Here is a 22,629-nt window from a genome sequence, read left to right as displayed (position 1 = left end):
CGTTGTTCTGCCATTACTGGCTATTTTGGTCTCAAAAGAAAAAAACAATTTGCAATTTTAAGCGCCAAACTAGTGGCCTTGCTTTTTTTGTCTCCAAAACTGATTGAGTTGAAGAATATTTATATATTCTTCAGTACATTTCTAAATTGATAATTTCACGCTCAGTCTCTTTTTTCCCATAATATCTTGCCATACAGTTAGTGTAGGGACCGGAAAATACACTATCCTAATCTATACTACTTTCAAAATAACTATAAACCCTTAAGCGGCTTTTGGCAATAAGATTAACATGGGGTAAGATGATTGCTGGTTTGGCCTTCTAAACTATAGAGAACCCCTTAAAATACTTTATACTACCTTTACAAAATCTATAAAATATTACAGTATCTTATGCACGGAACAAACATCAAACGTTAAATTTAACACCTTGAACTTAAACTTACTTTACCAACTTAAACTACCTCTTTAACTTGCCTTGTAACAGCTAAGAACAACTTAATAGTATTTTATGTACCAGCATAATGTTTGATAATATAAAAATCATTTCTTGCATCGAACAGTACCTACCATAGAAATCTAAATAACAAGACACATAGAAGTGCTATAATGTCATAATTCGTATGAAAACCGCTGTCGCCAAAATCAACACATTCAAACCGAAAGCTAAACAGTACACACAAGTAAACTATGCCTTTTATTGGACAGCTTGATTTTAGTGAAAACTAACTTAACTATTAAATTAAGCTTTTGAATAATTATGTATCCTAACGCACGAATTAACGGTTTATTTTAGAATAACATCCCTAAGTATATGAGAATTTTTGCTCCAATACGAACAAACGTGATAATAAGAATGGTCGACTGTGTCATTCATTGTTATTTCGATTACTATGGTGACACTCGTAATACTTGTAAATATTCTATAATTTTAAGGAAAAACGGCATTATTTCTATAAAAAAATATTTTCCGATGAAATATTATTCCTTTATAAGTATAATTACAACTTGTGGAAGAATTTCCGCAATGGGAATTGCTGAAACACACCATGTATACACTCATACGTCTCCAGAGCAACTGAACAGTGCCGAATGCACTGGTGATGTGAAAATCACCTGAGTGGCGACAAGGTCACGCACGCTTACGACTTCTAGTGTCTTGTTATTTAGATTTCTATGGTACCTACAAATGTACAACGCAACATTGCTCTTACCAACCCTAATAAAAACCCAGTAAATAATAAATCACAACTACAAAACATTCCGACCACGTGCTCCAAACATTTATGTTAGAAAAACATTTCTAAAATAGCTGCAGAAAATTATTATCACCGTTCGTTCGTACTATATAGGCTGAAAATATAAAATTATCTTCCTAGATTTTCATGAAGCTAATAAAATGACAATTGGTATATATATATATTTTAACAATCGTTTCTCCGTTTAAATTTATGGTCATGTCATAAAAATATTATGTTCGTCTGTTCTGATACTGTTGTTATGTGTTTCTGGAACATTTTAATGGAAAACAAAATAATATACACGTTTTAATGACGTAAGAATATGCTGGAAAAACATTTATACAGTATTCTTTGACTTTTCGACTACAGACAAAAAAATATATAGCAATATTACGATTATATTCCACTTCCTTTTTTCAGTTCCTTCTATCCTTTTAAAATTTTGTAATAGCTAAACCTTATTACCGACATGGGCTTCCAACTAACGATTATATTACCAACCTACATTTATTTTATCAAGTTTGTTACAGAGATTTTATCCTCATAATCTAACGATCGAGACAATAAAAGTACGGAGCGTTGGTCGATGTTGTAAGCGAGTTTTCAGAAATCTTTGAATGCAGTTTTCTTTCTTATAATGGAATCCCTTGAGTATCATTTTCTATGTACAGTATTAAGACCCAATTTAACCCAAATTATAACTTCATTAAGACTACCATCACAGAACTTGAAATCTAATTCTAGACGGACTAAATAACTAATAATGTTAATCAAAATTTCGTCCTTTGTGGACACTATCCAGAATACTAAAGCGAAACTATACTGTCTGGTTTAAATTCTATTGAATGTGACAATATTAGTGTCCGAATATTTGATAACTTTATACATGTGTCCAATTGGTGTCCAATTTGTAGAATTATTCGTGTATGTGAAGTCATATTTAAATTTTAGGATTTAACGTTGTATTTTAATTAGCTATTGCATGTTTTGAGATTTTGTAAATTATGAATTAGGTAAAATCGTAACTAATATTCTAAAAGAAAAAGTATGTTGGTTTGTCATTTTTTAAGATCGCAATGTATTTTTTTTTATGATGCCATTTTTGTGTCTGCGTATAGTAAGGGGGCTAGAGAGTAACATAGGAGACTTTTGACTGCGATAGAACAGCTCTTTCAAGACAAATATCTCAGATATGCTGTATAAATAGCAATTAAAATGTATCAAGTCTCTATCTCAACACACATCCACATCAAATAAAACATAAGAAAATTCTAGATTACTATAAAATATCGATTTAAAGCTTAAAGCATTCACACAATCGTTCAATCAACGTGAGCCAAAGCTCAATACAGGCTAATTTAATGTGAAACCGTTATGAATTATTCAAATCTGCTTCATTCAGTTATTTACCGTGTATAATTTACTTGGTGATATAATTTTGGACTCTTTTGGGAACTTTGTTTTTTATTGCATTTGAATTTGGCGTCTTACAGAATGAAAAGTATATGACAAATAACGTTTTTTCATCATTTAGATGGATATTTTCTAAGCTTATAAATTTTTTAATATATTTTTTAATTACATTTAGTGCCAAGGAGTTAAACTTTAGGAATTAAGTAAACTTAAAATGATTTGAAGTAAATACTTTTATACCAAGAATAAAATACTCAGGTATATGAATAGCTTATTAGGAACAAGGTAGGAAAACTAGATGTAATATTGTTTATTTAAATAATAAATATGGATCCTAATATCAATAGCAAAACACATACATATCATATGGCAATTTTCTTGGAAACGCGATACAACTGTTGTTTTTCCTTGATTAGAGACCTTTGTGATTCGATTCTATTGAGTGCCAAAAATCTTACAAATAAAGAAATATAACTCAAATATTTGTAAGGTAATTCAATTTCTCTTACGCTTCATCACGAAGTTTTGTTTTTTCTTTTTAAGGCATTTTACTATTTTCTGGTTAAATTTTTTGGTTTCTGGCACTTCACTTATACCTATTAATAATATTTACATGCCAATATCCATCCCGTACTGAATCGATTACAAGAACATTTTTACGATATATTAATTTGACGAAGTATATTATTTACCAATTAATCTTTTAACTCTCCAGAATTTCATCGTAGCAAAATACGATGTATATGGTAAAGTCAATTTCCCAAACTTCAATTCAACAACATATCCACATTCCACTGAACTATACATAGAACTTTCCTACGTTTCAATATTACATTCACACTATATACCATACTAGCTTTCCGCCCGCGGCTTCACCCGCGTTCTCAAAGAAAAACCCGCATAGTTCCCGTTCCCGTGGGATTTCCGGGATAAAACCTATGCTATGTGTTTATCCAAGTTACCCTCTATATGTGTGCTAAATTTCATGCAAATACATCCAAGGAATAAAAAGTTTCATACAAACTTCTATCCCCTATTTTACCCCTTTAGGGGATGAATTTTCTAAAATCCTTTCTTAGGGGACGCCTACGTTATGACATCTACCTGCATGCCAAATTTCAGCCCGATACGTCCAGCGGTTTGGGCTGTGCGTTGATAGATCACTATATCAGTCACCTTTGAGTTTTATATAGACTAGCTGTTGCCCGCAGCTTCGCCTGCGTGGAAAGGATAAATTTTCATGGTACAAACTTTCATCCCCTATTTGATCCCCGTGGGGGATGAATATTATAAAATCCTTTCTTAGGGGACGCCTAAGTTATGACATCTACCTGCATGCCAAATTTCAGCCCGATACGTCCAGTGGTTTGGGCTGTGCGTTGATAGATCACTATATCAGTCACCTTTGAGTTTTATATATATAGATTAGCTTTCCACCCGCGGCTTCACCCGCTTTGTCTACAACCTAATAAATTATATACTAAAACCATCCTCTTGAATCACTCTATCTTTTAAAAAAACCGCATCAAAATCTGTTATTTAGTTTTAAAGAAAGGGACATAGGGACAGAGAAAGCGACTTTGTTTTATACTATGTAGTGATGATACACCAACAAAAGAAACCGATAAACCTTCCAATACTAATCGGTATTGGCAGCCACTAAATGTAATACATCAGAAATAGGTTATCTTCGTAAAACCTCTTGAATAGGATTTTAACGATCGCCATTTACGGCACTATAAAATGCAGTAGAATGTATCGCTTGGAATCAGATCAGGGTTAAAGCAGTATTAATTCCAGTGTGCAAAAGTAACAGAACTATATAGGTCGTATAGCGCCATCTCTTTCCTACACTGGAAATAATACTGCTTTATTATGATAACGTTAATGTGACGTTTATAGTCGTAGTATTGTTGGATGCTTGTGCCAGATGTCTTTGAGGCTTTCTTTTGGAATTCGATTCGTATTGGTATGACGTCATCGTTTATGTTGTGTGTGTGATATTCATGTATGTTATAGGGTACGAAATACATATAAATATTGTATATAAATTAAATGTTTGATGAAATCTACGTAGACTTCGAATAAAGTACCTACTTATAATTAATATAAACAAATGTAAACAGTTTTAATTGAAAACTTTTTTGAGCGTCGTAATATTTAATTTCAAATTTCAATAAATATTTTGATAATCGTCTATTTGAACAAATTCTTATATTAAGAACATTTACTTATAGTTAAAACTTTAACAGTCGCATTGAATACAAATACAATTGAATAAAGAATTTTCTATTTAACAGCAAACTTAAAAAACACCAAATACAATTTGAAATAAATATACTATTAAAAAGAATCTTAGGACACCATAATATAAAGTACATAAAACCAGAACGACGTTGTAGTAGCGGAAAGCGGAACATTTAACAGGAAAACTTTTGGTCATATTGACTGCACTTGGTAGGTTCGAGAAACCTTTCAAAGGAGGATTAAATACGGTTATAAAGAACTAGATATGATTTTTATTAAAATTTAAACATATTTTGGTAATAGAAGGTATTTTAGATACATAATATTATCTTACCTGCTGGGAAAAAATATAGGACGAAGGAAATTTAAATTCATAAAGAGACTACGATTTAAGTATTTAAATTTATATAGTAAAATTTATTTACTATTTATTACTATTATTTCCCATAATCATGATTTTATATCTTATACGACTATGAAAATATATTTTGTTGTGTTTGCTTTCGTTTATAAGAGAAATTTCTGATTATCTTCAGTATTTCAGTAGGTATTGCGTATTACAGATAATAAATCTCATTTCCAAGAATTACTTCAAAATGTTTTTTATTTATTTATTTGAATATCCAGTAACATGTATCCATGTTCCAACGAGATATCGTAAGATAATGGAAAATAAGCTCCGACGCTTCGCATAAAAACTTGTGCTATAATTTACATGACAAGTATTACAAGTTTTATTCCGAGGTAATGCATTTAGTTTGCACTTAGATAACTAGTATTATAAAAGAAAAATAATTTATTGAACAATTATTCTTTTTCTTATTTACAATAATATTTTGAAGTGAAATTTCTTTAGGCGCGTTGAGAGTAAAATTTCAAGATCGCGTCATGGCAATAATATTGTCACCTCATGGAGTAAGGCGACGATTTTGGTATCTTTGAGTCTTGCCAAAGAAGTTTCACTTCTGACGTGTGTGCTCGGTACACACGCTCTTTTTTATATCTTGAGTTTAGTTTTAAGTAACTTAGGTTTCAATTTTACGAATAACTATACTAGAATTAATTACATACTAATTACTGCTCATTATCATAACTTATATGCCACCCAAACTTCTGTAATCGTGTGTTCTATACCTTCGTTAAAATCAAAGCTATATTTGGGAAATAGGCAAAACGATGTAACCGAGACCTGTCACCTGAAAGTAGAAACACAGTAGAAAATAGCGCAGCCTGTGCCAGTCGCCTTCATTTAGAAACGGATTTAGTGAGGTCCATGCGTCAATTATTTTGACAGAGGTCTGTCATAATAATTTACGCATGGAAGATTATAGCACAGTTGACAGATATATACGTCTGTATATTGTGATTATAGTTTGCTCTCTGGGTTCAAAAGGACGAAATGCACGACTTTTTGCAAGAACTAATTCGCCACATTTCCCTTGATCTATTTGTTTAATTTAAATTATGCGTCTCCACAATTATTATTCAGAAGGTAATAAGCTATACAGCAATAAGTTTTTATAATAGTATATCCCGATTATATTATATCAGTAGATAAATTGTTAATAATTGTAAACAATAGTCCTAGTCTACATATAATCACATAATTATAAATGAATATTTATGCTACAGTAAATAGACATGTTACACGTTTCAATATTTTATTTACGTTATCACCTTCCATCATTACCTTCCAACTTATATATTCAGTAAGATTTATATCCATTTTCTAACGTTGATGTGTTAACCAATTACAATTTAACAGTTTGACATATAATTTAGCGCATTGGTATAGCAAAGCTCGTCTCCCGGGTTGGCTTGCGCAAACATTGAACGGATTAAAGCAATATTGGCTGTCTGATAGAGATATGTTTGTCTGTTTGTGTAAACGTTGGTATTGATAGTAGCTGCGAAAACATTGAGTTTCATAGTGTTGAGGTTAACGTGATTGCCTTTGAGACGATTTGCTTTCATTCTTGAGTTGTTTTTCGAGATACGGTTTTATATGTATAGGTTTATAATTTTTAAGTTTATTAAAATGACGAAGATTACTAAAAGTTTTAGATCAAATAAATGGAATGATAATATGAAAATCAGGGATAATTAAAATACAACTAGCGGTCCGCCCCGGCTTCGCCCGTGGTACCTACATGTTTAAACTATCCTATCTCTCAAGTTGGATCAAACTGCACATGGTGTGCGAATTTTATTATAATCGGTTAAGTGGTTTAGGAGTCCATTGAGAACAAACATTGTGACACGAGATTTATATATATTAAAATAGACTTACATAAATGAATAACCAATGACGAATCAATACTATAGTACTATAGTAATAAAACTTTAGATACCTGAATATAATTATATTTTTAACAAAACATTATTATGTAATCATTTATATTTATCGCTACATACTATAAAACAAAGTCGCCTTTTTTGTCCCTATGTCCCTATGTTTGCTTACATCTTTAAAACTACGCAACGGATTTTGATGCGTTTTTTGAAATAGATAGAGTGATTCAAGAGGAATGTTTTAGTATATAATTTATTAGGTTTTAGACAAAGCGAAGACGCGGGCGGTAAGCTAGTGTCCAATATAAAAACATGGCTGACATACGTTTAGTTTATTACAAACACAATAATTACATATATCACCTTCAAGGCAATCTCTCACACACCAGTGCCTATCCTAGATTCAGTTTCTCAAAAGCGCTTAGTGTTTAAAACGAGGGTAGATTTGGCACATATCCAGACAGACGATCCATGCTGCAGAGATAGGATTTTGGTTGATTGCTCTTGAGCTGATTTTATTAACCTTACTGCAGGTAATTTAGACTCTGGATGGATAACCAAATTATGGTTAAAAGGGTTTGATGGATTGATTGGTTCGTATAAGACAATTAGGTGAACATACTTGCTGATGATCGTATTTTTGTATCGCTTTTTCTGTATAAATCAAAATTATCATCATTAGTATGGCTAATATATATATTTGCACTGCAGGGACTCTATGTTTTACCAATAATATTATGTTATTACAATAATTACAATGTTTCCTTCAAGTGGGTGAGTGAGTTCAAACAATAATGAAATAAACTTACTTACAGCACTTAAACTGGAATATTAGATCATTAATTAAGACGACTAACAGATGAAAACACTTATACAGAGACATAAACAATGTATTCCTGACCCATGATTGACACTCATAAATTTTCAAGATGATATATGCCTAATCCGTGCCATAACAAACGATAAAACATCTAAGTAACTAATATTTTTTAATATACACGAAGTCTCCATCATACTAGAATTTATTTTAAACCTTCTACGATATATCCGACGAAGCATATTACCTTTCTGTTATGTAAATGACGCATGGATAGGAAATCTCTTTCATTTTTCAGTCGGTGCAAAGAAGAAGCAATAAAGGCCAAATTTTTACATTTTCATTCCTTCTTATTATTATTTTGCAAAAACAGTGAAATGTTCAATACGTTATTTATTATGTCTATAATATCTATGGAGAAGCATCAACCTATTTTTTGGTGTGGCTACCTAATCATGATTTAGATAATGTGTTATTATACAGCTTCCAATTAAAGAACAGATTGTGACACAGATTATTATGCATATCGTCTAATAGAAAATGAAACGAAATTATTTTGATTTGATTGAGTTGAAAAAGCTCCTTTCAAACACTCATCCATCCCTTTGAATAAAACAATCGAAACATTTGCAATGCATTTTAAAACGAATGAAGTATTCCAAAAGATTCTAGCTTTGGTAACCTTATTTTAGTCATCAAAATATCTCCAAAGTTGGCGGAACTCCAAGCTGAAAACCTGATCCAAAGTTTGGGAATACCACTCGAATTGTATATATGTTACTTTTAACTGAAAACTGAATGGAGAAAAACGATTATAACGTTCTGTAATGGTAATTTCTATACTATATTATCTACAAATATTATAAAGCTGAAGAGTTTGTTTGATTGCGCTAATCTCAGGAACTTCTGGTCCGATTTTAAAAAATTATTTCGGTGTTAGATAGCCCATTTATCGAGGAAGGCTATAATATATCATCACGCTAAGAGCAACAGGAACGGAGCAATGCGGGTAAAACCGCGGAACACAGCTAGTTTAATCATAATATTTCAATATAGCTATCACTACATAACAATATCTAATACAAAACTAAGTCCTGCGCTGCGTCTGATTTTCTGTTCGCGGTAAACTCAAAAGCTAATTAATTACAAATACCGATTTTCATTATGTTTTTACCAAGATAGTGTGGTTCTTAAAGAAGGAAAATGTATTTCACAAAATATATTAAAAAGGCAACCATTCCATACCCATCAAATTTATTCCAATCCATATTTAATTAAAATCAATTTTCTAAAATCCCATTAATGCTATATAGAGCAGGCTCCAAGGAGATGTTCGTTTGCAAAAATCGCGGACCTAAATCTGACTTCTGATATATATTGTATAGATCCCAGACATCCTATAGACAGATGTTGCCAACCAGTTTTGTGGTCCCCCTGCCCGCACCCCGGTAATTAAATATGGCATACAAATAAAAAAATAAAAATTTCCAAAACATGCCGTGTGGGGTATCAAATGAAAGAGCTTATTGAGTAGATCACGAATATATAGCATACTATATACATTTCTTACACTTTCTCTACGATTTTTTAGAAAATTTACGAAAATGGTCCATTTTTGAGTTAACTTTAAACCACTATAGATTGAAAACTCATGAATATATTTTTTAAATTATTATTTTAAATAATTAACAATAGTCCATTGTTTATGATTCAATAGTTCGTAATATAATATAAGTGAGCTGTGTGGTGGATTTGATGAAAATAACTATATACTATATGAACTTGAAAATATACTCGCCATCTTTGAATGCTCCCCCCACTCCCCCATGCAACTATTTCACTGTACGAAATATTGAATCGTAAACAATGGACTATTGTTAATTATTTAAAATAATAATTTAAAAAATATATTCATGAGTTTTCAATCTATAGTGGTTTAAAGTTAACTCAAAAATGGACCATTTTCGTAAATTTTCTAAAAAATCTTAGAGAAAGTGTAAGAAATGTATATAGTATGCTATATATTCGTGATCTACTCAATAAGCTCTTTCATTTGATACCCCACACGGCATGTTTTGGAAATTTTTATTTTTTTATTTGTATGCCATATTTAATTACCGGGGTGCGGGCAGGGGGACCACAAAACTGGTTGGCAACATCTGTCTATAGGATGTCTGTGATCTATACAATATATATCAGAAGTCAGATTAAGGTCCGCGATTTTTGCAAACGAAACTCCACTGAGAGTCCGGTCTAATATTCAATCGATGCATAAAATATAATAAAAACAACAAACAAATTCAGAAAATTAAGCAACGGATTCCAAAGCTTTTTATTGGATCAAGATTAATCTTGTATCCAAATTATCAGTTATTGTTATGAAATACTCAATTTTATCAATGTATAAAATATCTGTAGCACAATATAACACAATTTTAAAAAGGAAAACTTACAAATTCGATTTCTACGAACCGGATGCACTTCCCGTTGCATTGATCAGTTTATCTTTATGAGGAAATAGGTGACCGTTCTATGGACCATTACATTTTGTATAAACTTTATTAGTTAGTGTTTTCATTATATTTTAAACGTTTATTCATTGGACAAAACATAGTAAACATTTCAAATTCTCGTGTTTGTAATTTATTAATAATTTAATAATTTATTAAATAATAATAAAATAAAAATAAAAATATCTTTATTTCACAACCTCAATTACAAAATATACAAAAACGATGGTCCCGTACTAGACTATAGTCTGTATTACGGGTACCGATGTCCTTCCATATTACAGTTGAGAAATATAGTGACGTAATTTAAACAGAGAATAAAGTAAAAAAAATATATATATATATATATATAATGTAAAAGTTGTGTCTGTGGGTGTGTGTGTGAGTGTATGAGTGTGTGAGTGTGAGTGTGTGTGTGTGTGTGACATGTCTTACGTGTGTGCATGATTGGAGGAGTGTGGGTTCATATAATGGTAGAAGAGCATGAGTAGAATGTGTTTACGTTTGAATAACTTATATAGACTCTCACGTTAACAGCGGGTCTTAGAGATAATTACATTTTCTGTGTAGTAGTAATCCTTTGAGAGCAGCCATTTAGTTATAGTTTTTTTACTTTTATATCGTGATAAATTAAATATTTTCAACTCTTTATTTATTACATTATATAAGTGTGGTCCCAAATATAGAAATTGCCTACGGAAAAAGGTCGTATTGAAAGTTTGATGTTTTACTACATCTCTAGTTGAACGCTGAGTTAAGTTTATGTTAGAGAAACTTACATTAATGTTTATTAGATTATGGAATTTAAGGACAGTGTCTAATATATAGAGTTGTCTAATAGATAATACATTGAATAAATTATATATATCCTTTGTGGGAAAACGAACTGGCTTAAAAGCTGACACCTTAAGTATTGACCTCTGGCATCTCTCTAAAGGTAGAAGAATAGTTTTATGAGTGCCACCCCAAGCTACAATACAATACCTAAGTATACTCTGACAGAGAGAAAGATAAACAGTTTTAAGTAGGTTAAGTTCAGCTACCTGTCGTAGTTTTTGAAAGGTCCAGATCAGTTTACGAGTACGAGAACACAAATTATCGATATGCAATTGCCACGTCAGACGGGAGTCTAGAATAACCCCTAGGTACTTAATATTATTAGCAATCTCAATTGTATGACAAGAACACAAACTTATGTTGTTATAATTACAAGTATGAGCTTTGATTGAGAGGTCGATCGGCAAAACATCATTTTTTAAACTGAAGTTAATACACTTAGTTTTTTTAAGGTTTATTGTGAGCTTATTACAACGAAGCCAGTCCAGTATGATTTGAAAACCACTTTGCGCGTTGTGAAAAACATGCCTCCAACTTGTACCATTAAAAAGCAGGACCGTGTCATCCGCGAATGTAATTATTTTACAACAGTTTAAATTTAGAAGACACAGATCGTTGATGTAGGCTAAGAATAGACTAGGTCCGAGTACACTGCCTTGCGGAACGCCATAAAATACAGGCATATCGGTGCTCACAAGATTATTTATTTTAATTCTTTGAGTTCTGGCAGTTAAATAATCAGTAAAAAGATCAAGTGCAACCCCGCGTATTCCAAAACTTTCCAATTTAGACAAAAGGATGGGAACAGAAACAGTGTCGAAAGCCTTGGTTAAGTCGAGGAAAATGCCTATACATTTTTCTCTTATATCTAGCCTATTGGTTATATAATTAGTTAAGTCCAATACTGCTCCCTCTGTAGATTTATCCGCCTGAAAACCAAATTGATTTTGAGCTATAAGCTTGTTAATAGTAAAAAAGTTCATTAATCTCTTATTTATAATTTTCTCGAAAATTTTACTGAAAACTGGTAAAACTGATATAGGTCTATAGTTTTCGACACTGTTCCTGTCACCGCCCTTAAATACCGGGGTTATGAGAGATTTCTTAAAATAGTTAGGGAAACTACCAGTTTCAATGGATAGGTTGAAAATTTTAGTTAGTGGCTTAGCCAAAATATTTTTGTTCATTTTGATTAAATGGGTAGGTATACCATCCCAGCCAGTAGCAGAATCATTTTTTAAATTATTTATTATTGATAAAATTTCGGATTCACTAGTAGGTAGCAGTACAAATGAATTACAGGGTGGATGAAAATTTACGTTTTTATGTTGTGACTTTGAACTAGAGCAATCAGGAATTTTTTCAGCTAATTTCCGGCCTATGTTTGAAAAATACCTATTAATATTATTTAATGTATTTATTGGAGAATCTTTACCGCTTATTAAAGGTGTTGGGGAATTTTTATTAATATTCATTTGAGCAATTTCTTTTATGGACCGCCACAAAAGTTTTGGATTATTAAGGGATGTTTGCAATTTAGACTTCTCATAAGTTTTTTTGACATTTTTCAGCAATTTATTACAAAATGATCTGTATCTAGTATAAGTTAATTTTAAAATTTCGTTGTTAGGCTGTTTTTTAGATATAATGTGCAATTTATCGCGGTTTTTGATACATTTTAGTATACCCGGGGTTATCCAGGGCTTAAGAATTTTTTTGCGCTTAGATCTAATAATTTTTTTAGTGTGAGCTTGGATAATTTCCTTAATGGTGTCAACTAATATGTTTGCAGCAGTGTTTGCGTTCGTAGCCTGTAAGACAGTAGTATAATCGATTTTATCTAGATCACGAGAAACCTCTTCCCAATCAGTCTTATTTACAGAATTTTCAGAGATCATAGGTTTGACAGCACGTGCATCGGTGTCCATTGTGAGCACAATCGGTTTATGATCAGTTATGAAAGAATTTATAATAAATACTTGAGCATTACAATGAGAGCCTAAAAGAACATGATCCAAACAATTTAATTCTCTTGTAGGTATGGTATGAGCTGGCAATAAACCTAGCTGAGAGGTTAGAGTTAGATAGGAACCCGAATTTTTGTCTCTAGAATCTGTTTTGATGTCTATATTCATATCACCGATTAAAACTATATTTTTAACATGTTTCACACTCTTCACAACAGTTTCCAAGCCGTTTAAAAATGTGTCAGTGGAACGAAATGATGGAGGCCTATAGACAGCAATAATAGCGCAGTCATTAACAGTTAGAATTAGACAATTCGCTTCATCAAATTTCGGTTCCCTTACATGATATTTAAGATCGCTTTTGATATATAAAGTAAGACCGTCATTTTGGTTAATATTATGGGATGAAAAATGATGATTATAGCCTTTAAGATTAGGAGGATCTTTTTCCTCGGACAACCAACATTCCGTAAGGACCAGTACATCTAAATCTAACCCCATACTGTCTAATAGGAGCTCCAATTGATCCATGTTTTTGTATATACTACGAATATTATGCGTCATTATTTTTAGTTTATCATTTACACAGTCCATAAAAGTGATACACTGGTCAGGATCGCAAACCCTTGAGTCAGCTATCGTCACCATATCAAGATCTACTTGAATATCATTTAACGAAGCCATTTTTAAGTTTTATAATATAAAGAACAGTAATAAAGCAACTATTGTAAATAAGTCTGAAAGAGTTCATGATTAGACCACATAAAGAGTTGAAAAATAAATGCCATACTATAAAACCCGATATAAATATTATGATACATGCTGAGATTATACGTAAAACAGATGATATGTTAACGTGTTTGTGTGAGTCTTTAGGTGTGTTTTTTGTGTTGTAATATGAGTGTATTAAATATATAATATTAGCGTTATACGTGCTCAAGTAGATTTTGCAGTTAATTAAACAATGATAGAAAAAAATTACTAATATAACATAAATTACAGAATGAAGAGAAGTTATGTCTAAAATGTATACAGGGTGTCCCGTAAGTAGTGGACCAACGGGTTATGGGGAGTAGAGGAACTTATTATCTAACAAAAATAATAAAATTTATTGTCCTAGACAATGAAGTTTTTGATTTATGTTTTATTTTCAAAATTTGATAAAAATATCATCCACATAAGCTTAATATGAACTTTTACCATTTCTGTTTTTATTTTATTCTTATTTTTTTGTTCAAGGTTGTTAAGAATACATAAGTCTTCCTAATTAAAATGATACTCAAGCATAATTAACAACAACAAGAAAATTAGACCAAAAAATAGAGCAAAATTTTACGTTTTAAAGTTTACGGACTGAAGTTTGAACAAAGCTGGTGTAAAAAAAATGTATGGTAACCCTGTGGAACTTTATTTTATAAACTTCTACATCTCATGCAAATTACAAAAAGGTATAATTATGTGGTATAAAGTATTTAAAAAAATGTTAAATTGGCGTACAACATTCAAATTAGAAATTATCAGGTAGTCAACTCATTAAGTTATTCCGAGAATTATTGCCTTCATGGGCGCGCGCTGGAATTCTTTTGTATTGTTTCTGGCCAATCATAGACGATACTTGAACCCACTATTATTTTCTTTGACTTTCAACTATTTCAGTGACTTGCTTATAGCTCGGAACTACACGCGTGTTTAGCTTGATCCCGTCATTACGATATTATTCTTTTTTGAAGTACGCTTGAATTGGACACTGATTTTGCTTGTGATTTGGATATTGTTCGACTTTAGTTTTTTGAAGAAAATTGCCTAATACATACATACACTCCACGTGAATATGCAGAAATGTTAAAAAAATTATTGAGTTAAAAAAAATTTGATCCTGTCAGCATCGACGAAACATCTCTTGACAAAAATTAATTCGTCATCACTCAGTGTACATGACACGGGTGTAAATTACTTCTCTTCAATATGCGATGCACTGTACCTACTTCTTGGTACACCAGTGCGTCTAGCAATACGGCGAGTACTGGTTGAAGGATCTTCTTCTACTTCTGTCAATATTAGACGATCATCGACTGATCTAGGCTTTCCTACTCGATTTCTAATTCCATGAATACGACCTGTATGGTATGCGTTATTTACTCTGAGAAAAAATCGGTGATCAGGATAGCAATCCCGATAGGGATAACGCTCACGATAAACACGTGCTGCTTGTCGAGTATTTCATTGTTACATCGAACATTTTTATGCATATTCACGTGGAGTGTATGTATTAAGCATTTTCCTTCAAAAAACCAAAGTCGAACAACATCCAAATTCAAGCGTACTTCAACAAAGAATAATATCGTAATGACGGGATCAAGCTAAACACGCGTGTAGTTCCGAGCTATAAGCAAGTCACTGAAATAGTTGAAAGTCAAAGAAAATAATAGTGGGTTCAAGTATCGTCTATGATTGGCCAGAAACAATACAAAAGAATTCCAGCGCGCGCCCATGAAGGCAATAATTCTCGGAATAACTTAATGAGTTGACTACCTGATAATTTCTAATTTGAATGTTGTACGCCAATTTAACATTTTTTTAAATACTTTATACCACATAATTATACCTTTTTGTAATTTGCATGAGATGTAGAAGTTTTTAAAATAAAGTTCCACAGGGTTACCATACATTTTTTTTACACCAGCTTTGTTCAAACTTCAGTCCGTAAACTTTAAAACGTAAAATTTTGCTCTATTTTTTGGTCTAATTTTCTTGTTGTTGTTAATTATGCTTGAGTATCATTTTAATTAGGAAGACTTATGTATTCTTAACAACCTTGAACAAAAAAATAAGAATAAAATAAAAACAGAAATGGTAAAAGTTCATATTAAGCTTATGTGGATGATATTTTTATCAAATTTTGAAAATAAAACATAAATCAAAAACTTTATGGTCTAGGACAATAAATTTTATTATTTTTGTTAGATAATAAGTCCCTCTACTTCCCATAACCCGTTGGTCCACTACTTACGGGACACCCTGTATATTAATCCTGTTTATGATGGGCTTTAAGTTGATCCAAATCCTCCTCTCTTTCGATTCTAATTGGTGGTAAACCTTCTTTCCTGCGTAGAAACACTTTTCCACTCGCAGTCCAGCAGAATTTATAGCCAGATGTGTTAGCAAAATCTCTAGCAAGAAAAAATAGTCTTTTTGTTTTAGGAGTGAGATATTCCGACATATATATTTTATTGCTATTACCAACAATATCTAGATCGGCTGTGCATAGTTTGTTTTCCTGTTGATCTTTGTTGTACTTCTTGAAACCTGACAAAACCTTTTCCTTTATAAAAACATTTGAGAACTTAACCACTATTGGTTTTGATTCTGGTTTCGAACCTATGCGAAAGATGTTAGAAATATCATTCGGATTAAGCGGAACACCAATTAGTTTCGTGGCTTTTGATACAATTCCTAAGAGATCATGCGTATTCTCCTTTTTTTGTGGAGGTATATTTCTAATTTCTATAGTTGATAAAAATTGATTTCTTTCCAAATGTTCAATTTTACTTTCTAGTAAGTTAATACGGTGTTGGTATTCTTTCTTTTCCTTGTCAAATAAATCCAATTTTATTTTCATATCATCATATTGCTTAGAAATGAAAGCGACAGTCTCCATAATAGAACTATTTTGACATTTAATTTCACACACAGTGCTATTTAGTTCAGAAAACTTTTTTTCTTGTTCTTCTTTGAATTCATTCAGGCATCGATGGAGATCCGACATAACAGTTTCTTTAAATTCATCAAAAGTTTTCTTCATTTCTGTCATAAATAAGGACAATTCGTCATCATGCTGTCTTTTCCGTGTACGGGTTCTTTGCTTCATAATACAAGTGGCGCCCTCCGTCTCGGTATCTGTCGCAGCAGATGAAATGTTCTCGGAAGTAATATTAATCATTTGTTTAGTTTTTGGAGGAGTTCGTTTAAGCGGCATTTTTATTTTATAAAATATATGCACTCATATACCAGGATATCATAAAATAGTAGGTGGTGTTTTTAATTACAATTTATTTAGTTCCAAACTTATCTTCATTTAAAATAACACTCCAAGTTGGAAACAAATGTATTATGCGAGTTGATCACGCGTCACTTGAGCAACACTGCTTTTATTTTATGCACTCCTATTATTTCACACTGAATTACTTTGATATAAATTATTTTTAAATTTAAATCTAAACAAAAAAGACGTCCACTTCGAATGAATATCCAAGGGGAAGGGAATCAGTTGAGCATCAAGTTCGGAATGCGTAAAATTTAGAAACGGCAAATGCTTGACAAGTAAATGCGTAATGAAAGTCTGTCGAAAAATCTCGACCGATTTTTTATGAAATGTTTGTGCATATTTGGAATATTATTCGAAAATAGGAGTAGGATATTTCTTATACCCCTAATAAAGGTCCGGTAAACAAGGATTAAAAGTATAGATATTTGAACGTAGTGAACTTGTTTACCAAACAATAAAATATGGTTCAACAAAATAATAATTAATAATAATATTTAATTTTGTTATCCATTTTTTTTTTCATCTCTACATCCAGTTTACCCACTACACTAACAAGGCTGTGCACAAATTAACTTCAAATTCCCCACATCCAAAACTACTCAAACTTTAACGAAAAATTTCAATTAGTACGAATGTTTACACACTACCATCACTTATTTACAAGGAGTGACTTGCTTTGGATTTGTTGAACTTTTCAAGACGGAACTTATAAATTGAGTTCGGTTGTTCTTGAGAATTTACTGTCTTACGTTCTGTACGTGTGTGGAGGTTGTGTAAACTTCGATTATTTCTCGTATCGACTACAAAGGACAACTTGAGATAATCGATTTTATTTGCCTTATATATTGCTTGGAATTTAAAGTAACACCGACATCATCCCCTATTATAAAAATCAGACACAATTATAAAAAAAAATAAACTTCGTAAAACTGTATAACTCTAAAATTACGTTATTTGGTAATTTTTTTCACCAGTATTTACGTTCCTACGTGACTATAAGTATAATATGTTCAAGATAACATAATTACCTGAATACAGCTGGAATATAGTCTAAACTATTAATAATGCATTTGTGATTTCGTGTGTATGTCAAGTTTTAAGCGCGTCACACACGGTGAAGATACTATAATATTTTATGTTAAGATTCTCTAATATAAAATATTACAGTATCTTAAGGTATCCGGTATCAGCGTTCTGACCATCATTTTTCTTTTTGTCATTGCGTACTAAGACCCCTGTAGAACCGCCATCCTGTTACAAATGACCCGAAACACTGACACAAAATTTCACCGTGTGTGACGCGCTTTACACTACTAGGACTGATTTTAAAAAATCTTTCACCAGCAACCAATTTAAAAAAGTACAATCTCTACTGAAATTATAATTTAAATTTTATATCTTAGCAAACTTAAAATTCCAAAATACGCAATAAATTACGCTGTTATCCTTCCAAACTTTAAATCACAACCATAACAGAATTCCCAACAAAAATTGTACGAATATATTTCCCGATTCAATATCTTTGTCTCAAATGTGATTGATATCTGATACTCGAATTGAATTTATATAGCTTGCTCTATTTTCTTCGATATTACCATAAAATTGTATCCATAATTTTACTAAATTATATAAGGTTATTGAATGATTCATACCGGTTATGAAGTTTTCAAGAGGTGCCTAATAAAGTTTGTGTCCCAGATACTGAGTAAATCTATGTATTTTTAAGACGAGTAAGTTTAAAGGATAATTGAGACTTATTATTTACATGAACATTGTATCCTCGTTTTATATGAAGCTGTCATATATACTTATGTTAATATTGAAAATTTTCATAAAAAGTAGGTTTCTTGAAAAAAATGAATAGATACTTGATACTTCGAATTTAAAATGTCTTTTATTGCAAAACTGTGTAACGCTAAGAATATTATGAGACTGATTAAAAAATGTATTTTATTTCTTACTAGAGGTCCGCCCCGGCTTCGCCCGTGGTACATATTTCGCAATAAAAGGTAGCCTATGTCCTTTCTCGTGAATCAAAATATCTTCATACCAAATTTCATGCAAATTGGTTCAGTAGTTTAGGCGTGATTGAGTAACAGACAGACAGACAGAGTTACTTTCGCATTTTTAATATTAGTATGGATTTATTTGTTGAGTACCTTTACCTATTCGTAAACATCAACAATAATTTCATACATTCCAAAAGGAAAAATTTATTAGAATACGTCAAAAATTTCACCTACTTAAAATGATTAGTTAGCACGTAAAATAAATTATACTGATTATGAAAATATAATCACAAGTTCGATAAGACTAAAACGTGTGATGATAATCACGCTACAATTATATGGGTCACTGGACTAAGCGTTGTGAACCTAATTTAAATATAATTTTGTAAGTAGTGTGAAGTTCCGTCTCCCCTAGTGGGGTAAGGGGCAGCTGCATTATACATCTGTTTCACTGATCGACTTTCTTTAGGGACAAGTAGGTGATCAGCCTTCTGTGTCCTGCCAGGCCGAAACATTTTTTATTTCGTCTCCACCGGGAATCGAAAGCAGGACTCCTCGGTTCTACGCTCACGCGTCAACCACTGTACCAAGGTGACGGTCGATTTTTTAAGTAAGTACTAGGTAATTTCTTACTTACAAAATTTTCGCTAAATATTAAGTACTAGTTCATTAATTCTCCACCCGATACAAGCATTTAAAAATATATCCTATCACACACAAGAATATTGTTGTTTTCTGCCTTTATAATATTTATTTCAATAACTTTGAAAATCGATTACCTATGTACTTTTCATGTTCAAACATCTTTAAAATTTTATAATTTCATTTAGGGCCGATTTTTCAATGATTGGATTCTTTCTACATTATTCGACTTATTCGTCGAATAATGTAGAAAACTACCAGTTTAAAAACGTATTCTAATTGCCCGTATTTGACAGTTTACGTGACATACTAATATCATCGTGTAATACTTTATTGGACGGATAAGTTTTATCCAAGCATTGAAAAATCGCCCATTAATGTCCAAACTACGTTACGTCACTTTTAGATTTTTTTTACGTACATGAATATTGCTTTTAGCCTTCCTTGATCTAGTCCTTTACTAAAACCACAGACTAATAATAAACTCTTTAACTGAAGTTTCTAGGCCATAAGCCCTGTCATATCGAAGGTTTTTCATATCAACTTATTTCAAGATTATAGGCACATAGACTATAAGCCCTAAATCCAACCTTCATCTTATTTTTCCGTTGACAGTTATGAAAATACTAGCTGTCCCGGCGAACTTTGTACCGCCCTGTCAATGAATGTTGTGTTACCTTTTAGCTGAACTAATTATTACTATTTATTAGAACTAAATATTTTATTATATATATATGTATATTTTATTTATATTATATTTTTTCACGTAATATGCTTTATCGACTCAGAACAGAAATATAATTGCGAATTCACGAATATGTGGTTCGGGTTTCTCTGCGTCAAATTTATACAATCATTATTCCTTTCATATTATTTTCTCGCTTTAAACAATTACTAACACTTTTTTTGGGTATTATTTTTATGTAGATTCACATTGCAATACTGCACACCACTTATAAACTTTGAAATTAGATTCTATGACACTTAATAATTAAATATTATTACGTATTTACGTAAGAGTGACGTCACGCCTACGCCATGACACCTGTGAGCTGTTTTGGCACAGTTAATAAATATTTATTGAAAAATGGCTTTTATCTTCGTTAAATTTAAGTATATTAGCGAAATATAGGGTTTTTCTTGTTTAATAAACGTATACAGACATTATGGAAGAGGTTTTGAAAATCTTTCGTCATGCCTATTGCATGGCGTAAATGGATGCAATCTTCAAAACGCAATTTAACTTGTTTATAGTGTTAATATATGTCGTGTTACCTTTGGGCCTGGAACTAATTTAGGCTTTGATGAATGGAATACAATGATACAAAATAAATAAAGATATATAACAGCATTTTATTTCGATGAATAACACATAGGTATAGGAAAAAGAATTAAAAAAAAAACAATAATTAGATACTTGATTACTTCATACACGTGCCAGAGAAAAATTATCGAATTAAACTACGTTTTGCAGCCTGGGATGCATTCGGATTAACTCTTTTCATTCTTTAACTGGTGTCGACCACGAAATCGTTTCCTTTCACTTTAGTTATGATAGTTCTACCACTATCATCTTGTTGCCTGTGATAGTTTCTACAGTAAATTTTCGTGGATTCCTTTTGGAACACTCGCTGTCAACCATGCATGGTGATTGGCGGTTGATGGTGCCACACGGTCCATCAATCATATTCGTGATTACAACATAATTTCGGTCTGGATCGATTGAATACATCCATCATTGAATAATCCGAAAGATGTGTTGCTTTAATGTAACTCATTGCTTGAAAACACGTGTGGTAATGTCGAGCCGATCACTTGATAATTGTCCGGGACGCAGCAGTAGAATAATTTCCATCCATTTTGGATTTCATGTAAATGTAATGAATAGATCCAGGCCGACCATAATGACGAACATATTATGTCATTGCATCTTGCGCATATTCATGCGTATGACTTGGGCTACCTGTGTATGTCGCCGGTAAAATAGCACCTAAGCACCTAAATAGCCCAATATTTTCTGCATCTTCTTCTCTGTGCTAATTGCATCGCGTAAATGGATGTAATCTTCAAAACGCAATTTAGCTTGGTTCAATCGAATGAGCCAGGGCCTCCGTTTCAATTTTAACGTTATAATATTATTTCAACGCAATATTGTTGAAGCAGTCGACGAAATCGCGACAAATAGTTGTCAGAATTTTTACATTTTTAGAGATTTTTTTTTAAATAATTAATCGAACTATCCTTCTTGGTTAGTTTCCTCACCGAAAATACCTTATCAATTTCTGAAAGCACGCGTAAACACAAATATTTGAGGAATTTTTATGTATCTGCTTTAATTGCACTTTTCAATAATTGATTTAAAAAAAATACAGACAATAGTTTATTCACCATTTTTACTTTTTAATTATTTTACACAAAATACATTTTTGAACGCATGAATGTCAAACAATATTTTGACCGTATTCAACCGTATTTGACAGGATTGACAACTAATGATTGACATGTACGAAAATCAAAATTATTTTTATATAGTGGCCCGCCCCGGCTTCGGCCGTGGTACATATTTCGCAATAAAAGGTAGCCTATGTCCTTTCTCGGGTATCAAAATATCT

At 31.8% G+C, this 22,629-nt stretch overlaps 1 protein-coding gene across 1 annotated transcript; it reads right to left on the bottom strand.

The window, feature by feature from the left end:
* Nucleotides 1-16,346: 16,346 nt before the first annotated feature.
* On the bottom strand, nt 16,347-17,297 carry LOC149899528 (uncharacterized). The gene has a single exon (XM_090114023.1). It carries the CDS (start codon nt 17,295-17,297, stop codon nt 16,347-16,349), a length of 951 nt encoding a protein of 316 aa, XP_089970149.1.
* Nucleotides 17,298-22,629: the final 5,332 nt, after the last annotated feature.

This window comes from Colias eurytheme, chromosome 20 (genome assembly GCF_061535395.1).
Source record: "Colias eurytheme isolate Ceu_HAF_F1 chromosome 20, ilColEury1 Martin Lab GWU primary, whole genome shotgun sequence".
In the NCBI taxonomy this organism is placed as follows: domain Eukaryota; kingdom Metazoa; phylum Arthropoda; class Insecta; order Lepidoptera; family Pieridae; genus Colias; species Colias eurytheme.
The sequence above is the reverse complement of the archived record's forward strand: the minus strand, read 5'-3'. Positions and strand labels throughout refer to the sequence as shown.